The sequence below is a fragment of the Phaseolus vulgaris genome, chromosome 2, assembly GCF_051622355.1.
Source record: "Phaseolus vulgaris cultivar YP4 chromosome 2, ASM5162235v1, whole genome shotgun sequence".
NCBI classification, from domain to species: Eukaryota; Viridiplantae; Streptophyta; class Magnoliopsida; order Fabales; family Fabaceae; genus Phaseolus; species Phaseolus vulgaris.
The window spans coordinates 25,426,235-25,440,824 of NC_143499.1; the positions used below are offsets into that span (position 1 = coordinate 25,426,235).

General features: G+C 32.5%; 1 protein-coding gene across 2 annotated transcripts; it reads right to left on the reverse strand.

Annotated features, from left to right (window-relative positions):
* Positions 1-1,811: 1,811 nt before the first annotated feature.
* LOC137811060 (AT-rich interactive domain-containing protein 6) lies at positions 1,812-8,148 on the reverse strand. Of its 2 annotated transcripts, none has more exons than XR_016518553.1 (13): positions 7,899-8,112; positions 6,733-7,588; positions 6,585-6,624; positions 5,433-5,485; positions 4,857-4,902; positions 4,220-4,312; positions 3,871-3,978; positions 3,712-3,758; positions 3,541-3,622; positions 3,278-3,344; positions 3,148-3,198; positions 2,626-2,718; positions 1,812-2,251 (listed from the first exon to the last, which is right to left on the reverse strand). XR_016518553.1 is itself a non-coding variant. In XM_068612638.2 (13 exons), the coding sequence occupies exons 2-13, from the start codon at positions 7,548-7,550 to the stop codon at positions 2,150-2,152; spliced, it is 1,605 nt and encodes a 534-aa protein (XP_068468739.1). In that variant the 5' UTR covers positions 7,551-7,588; positions 7,899-8,148; the 3' UTR covers positions 1,812-2,149. The 2 variants fall into 2 exon arrangements, 1 of the variants encoding a protein (XP_068468739.1); XM_068612638.2 differs by having other exon boundaries at positions 3,712-3,763; positions 7,899-8,148.
* Positions 8,149-14,590: the final 6,442 nt, after the last annotated feature.

Genomic DNA, 14,590 nt, shown 5'->3' on the forward strand with positions numbered 1-14,590 from the left:
CGGCTCGACATCGGCTTGGACCCGCTTGGCTCGACATCAGTCTGGGCCCGCTCGGCTTGACATTGGTCCGGGCCCATTCAGCTCGACGTGAACTTGGGTCAACTTTGCTCAACCTGCACTTGAATTGTCTTGGCTCAACCTGGATCGGGCCAAGTCAAAATCCAACCCAAAATACAAATTGGATAATCCAAAAATGTATCCAATCCATATCTCATCCATATCCAATTAAATGGATTGGATTTAAAATCCAAAAATATGGATTTGGATTTGAAATAAATCCATTTAAATGGATCAAAACTAATATGAATTTGGATAATTATGGATTGAATTTTGTAATTTGGATTTTTTCCACCCTTAAGTATAAGGGTACCAACTCATTTAAATTGTCATCCCACAAATAAGATTTTTTTTTATGTAATGGTTATAGTCTATATAGTGTCAATCTTAACTTGATAAATTGTAACCAAAAGATTCCCCTACAAAGCGAAAAGATCCAAATAATACCAACACAGACAACATTGAGGTTTGTTATCCCATAAAACAAAAGTCGAGTTGTTACTAGGATTCACTCGCTACTCCATGCATACCAAAAGAACTTCACATTTTGAATTACTCTTTTAACATAAGACATCTTGCCTTTAAAAATACAATTATTTTTCTCTTTCCAAATACTCCATATTAAACCATCAAGTTTGTCACTTATACTTTTACTCCACCAACCCCAGAAAAAATGTTAAACAAAGTTATGTTATACACGTGTAGAATAGGTGTTCTAGTGATTATTCACTATCATTACATAAGAGGCACTACAATTCATCATATTGATGTTGTTGTTCTTTCTCTATCCTTAAATCTTGAACAAAATCATAAACAAATTTGATAATATATTATTTATCTTTCTTTTCCTCTATTGAGAGTCATCTCTCTACATTATTTTGGTAATAATTCAGAAATAATATTTTATTCTCAACTTTCTTTCCCATTCAAACAATTTCCTTTTCTATCTATATTTCCACACTCATCTATCATTCCTTCATTTCCCCATATTATTAATGAGTTGTGAATGTTATTTTGATATTAAAAATAATCAATTATATATATCATCAACTACTTTATTTTTCCCAATCCATTAGTTTTTCTCAAAACCTCGTGTTTTTTTCCATTTTTTTACCCTTCTTTGCGATCCTAATTCAATCCAACTTCAAGTACTTTCGGTATCACAAAACTTTCTTAAATCTCTCCAGCAAACTAAACAATATTTGTATTGTTGTACTTTCTCCATTTTCCTCTAATCTCTATATACAGAATTTAAGATATTATACCACAAATTGTAGTTGTGCTGTAAACACTACAATTTCACTTCCATTTTCCCAACAAATGTCTGATTGGAACATGTTAATATCCTTAACATTTAATCCTCTTTAGTTCTTTGTTAAACATTGTCGTTGTTCTCAAAACCCAAAACCCTAATAATATTAAACATTAATATCCTTAACATTTAATCCCCTTTGGTTCTTCGGTAAACAAACCTTTGCCCATTTGCCCAGTATATCGTCCTCTATCTCTCTTTTCCTCCCCACAAAAACCTACTATGGACAACCACTATCTTTCTAGCAACAACAAATGATATTTTGAAGAAAGATAGAAAGTAAATGGAACGAGTAGTCAAAACTGAATTTATCATTGAAAAATTAACTTTCAATTCTTAAACAAGTTCATACATTCTCATTATACTCTTAATAAATGTCCCATCAAAACATCTCTTTAGTATGAGTTTAGTATGACTCCTTTTTATTTCACGGATCAGAATATTCTTTTAATCTTAGTTCATACTTTTCTAGCGATCCTTACTTCACTAATCACTTTGACACCAAAAAGGTCAAAAGTTTAATGTAATCTCACTATCCACGTTACAATATTACAACATTAATCCTCCCCAGCAAATACAGAATTCTACCTAACTCATATTAACAAGGTTAATAGTTATACATGATTTTTAACTTAACTGGCATGAAATAAATGCTACGCTAAGCCAGATATTGGCATGAGTTTTACAGGCAGAAATAATTCTTCTAAATGGTTTCCGGGTCAGCTATCCTACATATATATATATTGGTCAAAGAGAAAGTCAGCAAACCATAAGCAACTACTATTCTGACTGTTCAAATGGTACACGAACAAACAACTGCCCATGCAGCGTCACCACCGCCGACGTCTGATGAGGATCAATTCTTGAGGGCAAGCTGACAACCTGAATTCATAAAATTTCTTCGTGTTAAGAGTGAGAGGGAAGAGTAACATGACATAATATTCCAAACCCAAGAAAAAGGGTTTAAATGAGGATTGTATTTTGCCTTTAACCGTATCAATTACTAACAACTAGGAATATTAGAAAATAAACTTGCAAGTCTAGTGAAGCAATGTAATAGTTTGATACAGACACGGATGGTCGTTTCACTCTATATTCTTCGGTGTTTTGGTATGATGATTACAATAGCAACAAGAACAGACCGCTGACTGTTAGAACATGTAAAAACACAGATTGCAGGTTGAAACAAAAGCAGTAGTGTATAAATTTTCAAAGTAAGACACTTTTTGTCATTGTTGAAGAAAAATTAAATATACCTTTTTGAAAGGTGTTACACCCCAAGGATTGTTGGGATGCTCTGGCTCACCACTTATGACTAGGCGTCCTGCTGGGTCTGACTGCACACGAACCTGTTTTTAAAAAAGCATCCACAATTCCATTTCAGATTTTCGTAATTTTTTTCAGTATTGTAACTTTCTTTTTGAAGAGAAGAGGCTTTTATGAAATACCTATTTCTGGAGATTACAACTAAAACCGATAATCTATTAAGTGTCCTGAGTTAGCTCATGAACTACTGATAGGCTGGATATGGAACAATTTGAAGTAAAGAACCTTTTTTTTTCAAAGCTCAAGGTTGAAGGGGAATATTCCAGAATATTCAACAGGTAAACTTGTCCTAATATATGCTGAAATTCGCACTGACTAATGAATTTGGTGTGCCTCCCATATTGTAACTTCCTCTCAAAGGAAAGGGGAGGAATAGAAAAAACAATATGCTTAATTTTTTATAATAACACAGATTAGTACAGACAAAAGAAATATGACACCAGAATGCATACCTCTTCCCGCAGAAGGCCAGGAACTAAAGCATATACCTCAAAACAATCTTTCTGCACAGAAGAGTTTCCATTGAAATCAGTATTACATACATGGCTTATAGGCTATATGATCACAAGATGCAGAACTTACAGTTTTTTGTACATTGACTTTTACCCAGTCAGCAGGAGGTCCTATATCAATCACAGTAGTGTCCAATCTAGCAGCCACACAAATCAACAAAGGTGAGAAAGTCAGCAGATAAACCAAAGTCCCAAAGTAAACACCTCCTAATTTTAAGTAAAGAAACTGGTTGGCAAAACGTTTCACTAATTAATTAAACAAATATATAAACAATAATTAAGTACACAGAACACACAAGAAAAGAGATTGAAAATGAAGTAACCGGTCTTAACTGTGGTTTAGAAGGTTTACTGCGTGCAGCTTTGACTGCATTATCCATGTAAGGTGAAGATGGTTTTTTACGTTTGTGCAAATCTGAGACAATATGGAGATAATCGAATTCTGAGAATTGTTTAAAACCTGCTATACTGTTAAAAATGGAAGCAATAGGATGAAAGACATACTGATGCTTTTAAGCTGCTTTTCACGCTTTTGCACAGACACGGAATTCCTATCCTAAGAAAAAGAGAAGTATTAAACAATTATATGGAGATCAAAACAGAGTAACAGACGATAAAAAAGAATTCACAGAACAAAAAACAATAATTCAAAATTCTCCAGACCTTAATAATGGGGTCACTGACTTCACCATTCCCTAGGAGACGTTGTGAGTGCCAACCCTGCATAGCCCGTGCTGCAGCATCTCTCCGGGCTCTACCTGATGCTGAAGCCTAAATTTGCCCATCATTTAAAAAAAAGTTGCAAGACACAAGCTAAGAGTCACATCACAGGAATATTGACAGAGAGCAATAGTACAAAATAAACAAAATCCAAATGCAGAAAATCAATGAAACTATGCCGATGTCAAATGAGGTTTTCCAATAATTCCCGTTCTCATATCGGGGAATTTTATGAGAATGGGCCTTATATTTGCTCATGCAATAGAAAGCTAAGGTATAAATTACAAATTACCTGATTTTCAATATTTATAGGCTCTGGGAGAGAAGAAATCGGCACATTTAGCTCACCACCTTTTATTTTATGTCTTTCATAATCAAGAAGTGCCTGGGGTAGGATATCACAAACAGCATGAATGAAGGGTTAAATAGCATGGATAACAGCTGCATAGTTCTGAAAGCACAATATCTGATCAATTTTCATACATTAGCAAATAGAAAAAATACTAATGAAATAAGCATTTATCTCATTTTAACCTCTAAAACAAGCATGGTCAGGTATTTATAGCTAACTGTGAGAAAGCAAACAAATATGAAATGTATCCCATGTCACTGAGAAGTACTGAGTCAAGAGAAAATTTTGGCACAAGGAAACTATGTAAATGGTGTGAAATCTTCATTGATAGGGTCATAGCATGAATATCATCATTGTAACAGCCAGAAAGAGAATGATAACAATGTAAACAAATTGTAAAAGCAATTCAGGTATGCTTATTACCTACATCAATGTCAATCTTCAAGGACAAATAAAAAGACTACTTATAAGCCTTAAAGGAACATCAACCAAGCACATATATAAACCATGTAGAATCAGTGAAAGCAAATTAATAAAAAAGGAGAAACTGAAGTATAACTAATATACGTAGAATCACCTTCTCATAAAATCCCCGGAAGGTCCATGAGACTGTGGTGCATGTCCTGCATAGTTTGAGAACATTGCACTGTGTTAATATATTATACATTATAATATCTATAATAATTCCATTCAGACGGCTCAAATTATTTTCTGAAAACCTCCCCAACCCCCAGCCACCCAATGAAAAGGAAAAGAAAATTGAAAAAGAAGGGCAGTTGGGTAGGATCTGGGGAAAAGCCAAAACAATGAGGAAATATTGGAAGACCACAAGAAAACCATGTCTTAAATAATGAAAACAGCTGGTTCAAAATTAAGCTAATATGATTTCTTAAGTCAACCATTCACAGTTCAATAGATGCATCCAGCACTCCTTGTTTCCCATCAAAACTTAGAACTTTAAAAAACACTTCAATTTCTCTCAACACCCTTTCCAATATATACTATACTTCCAGTGTGGCTACACTTAGAAAAATAAACAGAAGACAGATAAAATCTACACTGAAGACAAATACAAAAAATACATATAGAAGAAGACTTTGATTTCAGAGCCATAAACAAGATAAAGATATTGAAAGTGCATGTCAATCCTTACTTCGGAGGTTTGAAAGACTCTCCCACTTGCCGCCATAACTTACATGAAGTCACCTATTTATAAATATAAGGCAGTTAGGTGTATGTCTTGGAAACATCAAAACAAGAGATAAATAAACAAACTAATTGCTTAGAGTGTAACCGAAGTTAATTTGGCTCAAAAGACAACTCCTTCAATTTTGCTCATCCAATTGTAAAAGTACAGGGCATCTATTGAACAACTGAAGAAAATTAAACAAATTGTATAACTAAAATAGTAGCCAGATTTACAAAGTGTTAGGTGCATCATGACAAACTATTCATTTGTAAATTAATTAAACAAAACCAGATTACAGGATTATTAATTGAGTATTTGGAAAGCTGGTATCTTCACACCACTAAGAAACTACATCATCTAGGATTTCTATGTTAGGAATGCTATCATATCATCAATACAATTAGGATACTAGGAATCTTAAATCTCAAAGATGTTCTAAGTATATTTTGAATTATGTTCAGTTGACAGGATTAGTGACAAAAACAGGTCATGGATGATATGATAGTACTCTCTGGTACAATGTTGAGAAAAGAGAAACTGAGAAGGAATATAATTATACACAAGCATTCTTATTTATAGTGAAGAAAATATCTAACAATAAGAAACAAAATCAATATCTAAAAATGAAAAATATTAGGTAAGATATTTCCCTATCAAATCATATCAGATCTCCCAATTTAATGTATTCAAATCATATCTCTAACATGTTTGTTTTCATACTATACACTAGCAGAATAAAATACCTACAGAATGATAACAGAGTATGACATGTACTGGTGTGAAGAATAGTTAACATGTACAGCCTGTTAATATTACTTTTCCTTATTTAGATGGTTTTTTTGCCATATTCTGTTAGGAATTAATTAATTAGACTCAAGGCATTGGTTGTCAGATTGATTATATAGTTGACTTCCGTAGAATAGGGATGTGTATTCTGTAAATACACTTTGAGATATATCGAACGAACAACAACTCAGCCAGTTTTTCAATTGCAATAAATACATGCTAGCTAGACAGCTCAAAGACTGTCAACAAGCTAAACCAGCAACCTCCATGTGAAATTGCAATGAACTTCTACTGTGTAAGAGATCCAACAGGGAATAAAAAAATGAATACCTTATCATAGCCACCCAATCTCGTTACAGCTCTCCACAACCTAATATTAACCCACAAGTAAGCATTATTTCAAAGTGATCATACTATGGACTAGTGTATTTATGTCATATTTAATGATAAGAAGTTTAAATAAACATGAATAACTCACTTAAGGCAATTTAGTCCTTCTCCATAAAACTTAGGATGTTTGAATTCCAAGCTCCTCTCCCTAAAGAAGTTTTCAAGCTCCTTCATAAATGCTGACTGGTCCTCCTCGGTTCCTGACTCGTTACCATCATAGGAATGGTCAGCATCCAAGAAAAACAAGTGCTTTGAGTTTGAATTCCCATTATCAGCAGGATCGGTAGCTTGCTTTTCATCAGCCTTATTCTCAACTTCTAATACATTCACAAATTCAGTGTTTGTATCAGTAGGAGCAGGTTGTGATATAGCAGGTTCATTATGACTTGCAGGCATTGGGTCACCATTGTCGCAAGTTTTACTGTCAACCACTCCACAGCCTTCAGGCTTCACTTCCACAGCCATTTCAACATCATCAATACTATTCCGACAAATATCATCACTATTCTCAACCTTTTTATTAATTGTGGGAAATTCTTCAGCTTCCCCCTTCGCTTTAGAAGCTTCTTCACACTCAGTCGTATTCAAAACCTGAGTATGAGCCTCTGCTGGGACAGAGTGAAGTGTACTTTGAACATCCTCTTGTGGAATTCCTTCTGAAACAACCTCAAGTTGCACATTTTTATGTTCAGCAAGTGGCTCTTCCTTCTTATTTTCAGCAAGATTTGACCCATTCTCAGCATGATTTAACCCATTTTCAACAAGGTTTGACGTTTCCTCTACTGGAACAGGAGCAGAGACAGCTTCAGGCTGAACTCGATCCTTTGTATCAACCAACAGCTTGTTCTCTTCCACGACCGAGGGCTTGCCCTGGCCAGCCTCTTCGTGTTCTTTTGCATCACTCATTTGCCAATTTTAATCGTGCATGAGAACACAGCAACCTCCTACACCAACCCATGACAGTGATTTCAAAAAATAAAGCTCACACTCAAAACAAAAGCAACCAAAATACACAGAAGGGAAATTTTGAAAATAAGGAGAGAGAAAAAAAAATTAAATCCTACTGAGTGCAGACAATCATGGTTGAATTACCGCCATTAAAAGATGAAAAAGGCGCCACAGAACTATGCGCTTATGAAATTCACAAAACTGAAAATTTTGCTAACGAAATTCTTTGCAGGCATTTAGGAAAACAGAATAAATCAATTCGAAGTAAGACAACAAAAAAATGGAAGGAAGACTATGTAGCATTACCTGTACAAATTGCAATTGAAGGGCAAGGGAACAGCGTGAGCAGAAAAAAAAAAACTAAAATAGAAAACGGAGGTTAGATGAATTTGAAAAACCCTAATTGTTTGTCCTCTTCTCTGCGGTTTACAGGAATTTTCATCCCAACACCAATTGCTGGTTGAAGCGGCAGATTTTGATGCGTGCTTGGGTGCACGCGCCACGCGCCGCGCAACTACAGGGGTTGACCATACGACATCGTTGCTGTCAGGACTCTGAAACGATCTCAGAATTTTGGGCCTAGCATTTAGTTCGTATCTTATTTCTTTCAGCCCAAAGATCATGTGTCCCTACATTTTTCTTACTGCACCCCTACACTCTTTAAAATACCCAAATTACCTTTGATAGTTTTGGATGATTCTGGAATAGGGGTGTTATGTAAGTAAAAGGCATTTCCAGAATAGAAAATCCAAAAAACTAAAAAAGTCATTCTAGAATACTTTTTATGAAACATATTTTTTTATTTCTGGAATAATAAATCTGAATTCATAAAATATATTCCAGAAAGTATGTCGTAGGAATATTTCATAAAGAGTAATCCAAAAATTATTTTTAAAATGAATAAAATAGTATTTTCAGAAAACGATGGAGTGTAAGGATAAATTTGTTTGGGTGCAGAAAGAAATACCCTGAGTCTTTTCTTCCCCTACCGTAAACACTTAGTCCAGCACCTCCAAAAGAAAGTGTTAAATGATCAAAATTAACTTTTTTTTTGGGAATAAGTTTTTTTAGAAAAAAATATATATGGATTACAGCAAATTTTGGAAAGTTTTTAAGAAGAAGTTTATCTTTTACACTTTTTATAAATGGAAGACGATATAGCAGGAAGAAAAGGCATTTGGGCCTAGCGAGAAGAAAATTTATCACTATTTCTTTTCTCTACCTCCGTACTTTTCTTCTGCATCCTATAAATATGCAAATTTTTATTTTGTTTTTTAATTTAAAGTTCTTTTTTAGATTTTATAATTTTAAAAAAATTCAATTATATAATCTCAAAGTCAAAATTATCTTGAAATTATATAATTTCATTACACAACGACATACTCATTATTTTTTTGGTTTAAATTTTTCGCCTGCTTGAGTATGGGGTCAATGTAATATCGAGTTATCGAGATGCCAATACTTCATTTGGCATCTTGCCGATATACATTATTGGTCCCTAAGAGCAATGTTTTAACAAACCTTGAATAGTAAACAACATGTAAAATTGTGATAGAGGCACTTGGGTCTATGTGAACTTAAGTTGATTATTCGTACATGTAAGAGTTGAATATAGCCACTATAAATAGGTTAACATTCTAAGTTTGAAGGGTAATGATTTTCTAACTTCTTACTCATATATACATCCTTTACACGAAACAATAACCGGCTTGAGCGTCAAAGTATAATCGTAGGTACCCCTACCACAAACCTGAAAATCAAAAGACTAAGAACCCAAAGATTGAGAAACTGAAGATCCGAGAACAAGGACATTACATGTAAGGAATATCCAGTTCCGCATGAACATTCGTGCCACTGCTTTCTAGCTTTTGTCTCATGAGGGCATTTTCAGCTCTGAGAGCGTCCATCTCTTTCGTGTACTTTCTCTTAAAGGTCTCTAATTCCTTTCTTTTAGTTCCAGCATATCACCATGTGATCTTCCTAGTGGTTCTCAACTTTTGGAGTATATTTGTTGTTTCTTGTCATTTTCGTGTAGTTGCCACGAGTTCTCCTTATAAGGTATTCTTTAGCCCCATGGTGGACACCAAAAAGTTTTGTAAAACCGAATATTTCTTACATGTGACGTCCATATTCTCGGATCTTCGGTCTTCAAGTTCTCGACCTCTCGGTCTTTGACTCTTTGTCTCTCGGTCTTCAAGTTTGTGGCAAGGGTACTCGTGATTATACTTCGATGCTCAAATCAGTTGGTCCAAGTAAATAATGTATGAGTCACAAGTTAAGGATTCACTACCTTTCAACTTTAGGGTATTCACCTATTTATACTGATTATATTGAACTCTTGCATGTGCCAATGATTAACTTAAACTCACCTAGACTAAGAGCCTTTAATAATGACTTTACATGTTGTTTATTGTTAAACATTTATTAATTATGCTGTTAAGATCTTGATAACACATAAGATCGAGATGGCGAAATGATGAATGTAGTCTTAGTTTCTCAATAACTCGACACTACAACTTCCAATTTGTGCAGTTAGAAAGTCATGTAACCTCTCTTCAATGGTATCCTTACATATTACAGTCTAGGAGAAGCGAAAACACAAGAGAAGCTCATGCCATCAAAATATAGCAGTACTGAGATGGATTTGTCAATTTTAGCTTCATTTTCTATTATCAATTTTTTTCTCCTTTGTAAATGCATGTTAGGATTATTCCCACTTTGAAAAGGAAACATTTTTTTTTAAAAGTTTTTCATGTGCAATGAAGAAAGGGTACAAAGTTGTGGAAAATTTACGTTTTTGATGTAATTTAAGTGATATATTACAAAAATGGATAATTTTTTTTATTACATATATAGGTAAGTCGTGCCAACGTATCACAACTTCACCCAACTGAAATTAACTAAAATTGTGGTAAGCTCAAATAGTTGTACTATTTGAACATAAAGTCATGCCAATATTAGATGACTTTCGTGAATTTTATCACACTAATGAACATGACATCATGTTTAAGTGAAATTATGTTACCTTCATGAATTATACGCTCCCTTTGTAGGACTTTGCAAATCTAAGTGGGAGAAAAACGGAAGATGAACAGATGGTAATTATGAGTACATTGATCTCAATTTGAAGGAAAAATGTTATGCAGTTGAAATTTTCCTTGCTTTGGAATTTAAAATTATGCGGATTATGCAAGTCAATCCGCTCTGTCCCGCACTTGACCCATGCAGACTGCGGATTATGCAAGGCGAGTCTAAGCGGGCCAATAGGTTGAAATAAACAATTCACCTCGCATTTTTTTCAACGGATCGTGGACTGCCACATCTCTAATGAGTGATGCGGAGATAACAAAGGCATGAAAGAGAAACATGAAGGGAAGTTTGTTCGTGTTCTCAACGTTAACGGAGATTTCTAACACCATTTTAGGGAAAAAGAGGTCGATGACTGCAATTGCAATATTTTTGAAGTTTAAGAGACCAGAGGCGTATGGGGTAGTGAAGATGGTGACCGCCATAATATCACAAGGGTGGAGAAGATTGTATCATTAAAAAGTAATTAAATTTTCCTCCCACGAATTCACATAAAAGTAATTAAATTTTTGTTGCATTAACATATTCATCAAAATCGTCCAACATTCGCACGACTTCATCTTCTATTAGTAAAACAGTCTATTATCATAATTTCAATTAATTTAAATTTAATGTCACACTAACACAACTTATCTATTTATATAATATAATTTTTTACCCATTCTTTCCCAAAATATATCATTTAAATTACACGTAAATTTTCCCACGGTTGTTGATCTGAATACTTTAACGAAGGAAATATCTTGTTGGTGGCAGGGATACACTTTACTTAAATAGTGAGCAATCAGCAACAGCCAAATTCTTATCCTGATCATGATTCCAAACTTTTTCTTTCCAAGTGGTGCAACCATATATTTTAAATTACAAAATTTAAAAATAACTTTAAATCAGAAAATAAAATAAGATTTTATATTTATAGAAGTGCAGAAATAAAGTAAGGAAACGTAGCAAGAAACATCCAAATTTATAAGAGGATTATTAAAGAAAATGAATGAGGAACACGTATCCTAACTCTCACATCACCCTCCTAAGACTATTATTATCCGTCCACCATATTCAGCCACCCAATTTTATGCAAACCACTTCATCATAACTGAAAAATCGATGAAATTGTGAAAAAAAAACACTAGTTTATAATCTGAAATAAATTCAATTAATTTATATATATGTTGTATTTTAATTTCATAATGATTTGGATGGTTACAAAACAAAATTGAAATTTATTATCAGATTGAATTAATTTTCTCTCTACAAACTAACCTATGCAAACACTCCTAAGAACACGTTACAATACAAGATTACTCCACACATATTTCTTAAGAACCATAGAAAACACAAAAATTACACGATCACGTGAAGAAATATTCTTTCTACATTTTATTCCCCTTTTTTCCTTTTGTTCATGGATTTTTTTTTTAATTCTTCGCAATTTATAAATTAGTTTTCGTGTGAAAAATATTAAAAAAAAAAATGAAAATAGTTGAACATCATGATTGTAGATTTGATAGTCATATGGTGGCAATTAATAAAGGAAAAAGAATGGTAAGAAGGCATCAATCCATGCATCAGCCTTTGAATAACACCATTAACATTAACACCATCATCATTGCAGAGAAAAGATTTTTGAAGCAATCATTCCTAAATTTACCTAAGTCGTTCTCAATAATAGCAAAGATTTTTTTGTGTCTGGTTCCATCAATAGTCTTCTTGACTGCGTGCTGCAGACATGTTCTACACAGTTCCACCATCGTGGGGTGGCTGGTGGTGGGTTCTACACAAAATTAAGCTTTCTTTGTTTTATTTTCACTCACATTCATTAATTTGTGGTAGTATATTATTGTCCAGTATGTGCATTTAGGATTATTTTTCAGTTTTCTCTAAAATTATAAATTATTACGTTTTATATCTTTAATACCATGTAATATGCAAATATGACATACAATGAAAACAAGTTAAATAATTATTCAAAAAGAAAAATTATTATTTGACAACTGCTTTTACAATATATTTAAAGATTATTTTTACCCATCAATAAATCTACCTACTTCATGAATCAAAGTTTTATTAAAAGTGTCTTTTGACACAAGGTTGTCAAATTATCATGTCCCATTCGAAAAATAATAATTCAATAACTAGTGTTATAGTATAATATTAAGAAGTAATCCTTTTAAAAAAAAATTAAGATCTGTCTAATATATATATATATATATTATTTATTTGTTCTAAAATAGATGTTTGAACCAAAATCAATAATTTCAAATTTAGTAAAAAAAATTACATTTCCAGCAAATTATTAAATATAAATTAATTTTAGAGAAAAAAATTATTAGTTTCTATAATAACTAAATTAGATATTATTTTAAAGATTAAAATAATTATTGATATCTAAATTAGTTTCTATTATTGATAAATAGTTTCTAAATTGGTATCTAATTAGCTACTTTAGTTTTAACAACCAATTATTTAAATTCTAAAGTTGGTATCTAATTAGATATCAATTTAAAAATTATTTATTAATAATAAAAATTAATATTGGTGAAAAAAAACTTATTAATTTTGTAAAAAATATTTAAATTTTTATTACTATTTTTCATAATTAATTGAATAAAATAATTAAAAACAAAAGTTAATGAGAATGTTATTTCATATTTGAAGCATGACAAGATGTAACTACAAAATATTTTCTGTTAATCCATCAACATATAAAACTCATACAAAATTTATGAAAATTAGATAAATTTCATTTATAGAAAAAAACAAAATAGAAGACTTTAGACTTTTCGATACAGAGATTTAATGTATTGAAAGTGAAAATACAGAAGGATTTATTATATAGGAAGCGAATAGTGTTTACTTAGAATTTTTATTTAAATAAAATAAATGTATAAAAACCCATTGTTCTTATCATCGAAATCGCCCTCGTCGAATTTATAAACATTGCGTATTTACTCGCTACACGACACTTGAAATTGTCTCATACTTCTTCCTCACCCACACTGTGGATTCTGCCTCTTCTTTTTCGGCTTAAGAATAAACTATTTTAAATTTAAATACAAATTTTATTACTAAATATACTGTGTGCAAAGCATTTACTTGGGGGAATTTTTATCTTTTATTACTTTCTGTGTAAAAATCCTTGGATCTAGTGATAAAAAATCATAAGAAATTAGTTTTTTTATAGAATGATAATTATTTGGAAGAAAAAATAAATTTGAGTAAATTTATCTAGATTTCAGTCTTATGTGACCATACAATTTAATCTCTCTCATCCACTAAGACGAAAAATAACATTTCTGGCACATCATGTGAGGCATGCATGTTTGTCCAAGTTGATCGTCATCCCAGAGTTTTAAGGATAAAAATAATGCAACATCAAATACGTATGTTTCTTGTTGGGTTTTAGAAAATTGCTACGGTTGAAAACGATACAAGGTTGACCATTTGGGTAAGTACGATAACGAGAGAAGGTTAATCATTTGAGTAACGAAATAAGAATCCTGGTTACGCACAACTTGTCATTTCAAATAAACCAAATAATAATAGTTAGATAATCACTACATTCACTTATTTCAAAATTTGAAGTTTTATCACAGTTTTATTTTAACTTTTATCTCTTGGATTAAAGAAAACCATTTACATTCACTTTTAAACACGTAGGACTATTAGACATACAAAATAACTCTGGTGGGTTTCATCTTTCTCGTGCACCTCATCATCACTAACAAATCTCCCTTCTTGTTTACCCCTGTTTCACCTAGAATTGAAGGTAACAAGACACCAAGATTATTGAACATCTTTTAGTAGGTTAAGAAAGTTGGCTTTAATAAATGCTTACTTATTCCTCTCACAATTTTTTTTATAGTAAATTTTACACCTATTGTTGATTAAAAACCGGTTTTATAAGAGTGAGT

What these genes read in the sequence shown, in the direction of transcription:
- LOC137811060 (XM_068612638.2), bottom strand. Translation starts at nt 7,550, where the DNA reads ATGAGTGATGCAAAAGAACACGAAGAGGCTGGCCAGGGCAAGCCCTCG. An exon ending in GATTGGGTGGCTATGATAAG is followed by an intron (nt 5,486 to 6,584) that starts GTATTCATTTTT and finishes ATTTATAAATAG; the next exon opens with GTGACTTCATGTAAGTTATG. An exon ending in TCCGGGGATTTTATGAGAAG is followed by an intron (nt 4,313 to 4,856) that starts GTGATTCTACGT and finishes ATCCTACCCCAG; the next exon opens with GCACTTCTTGATTATGAAAG.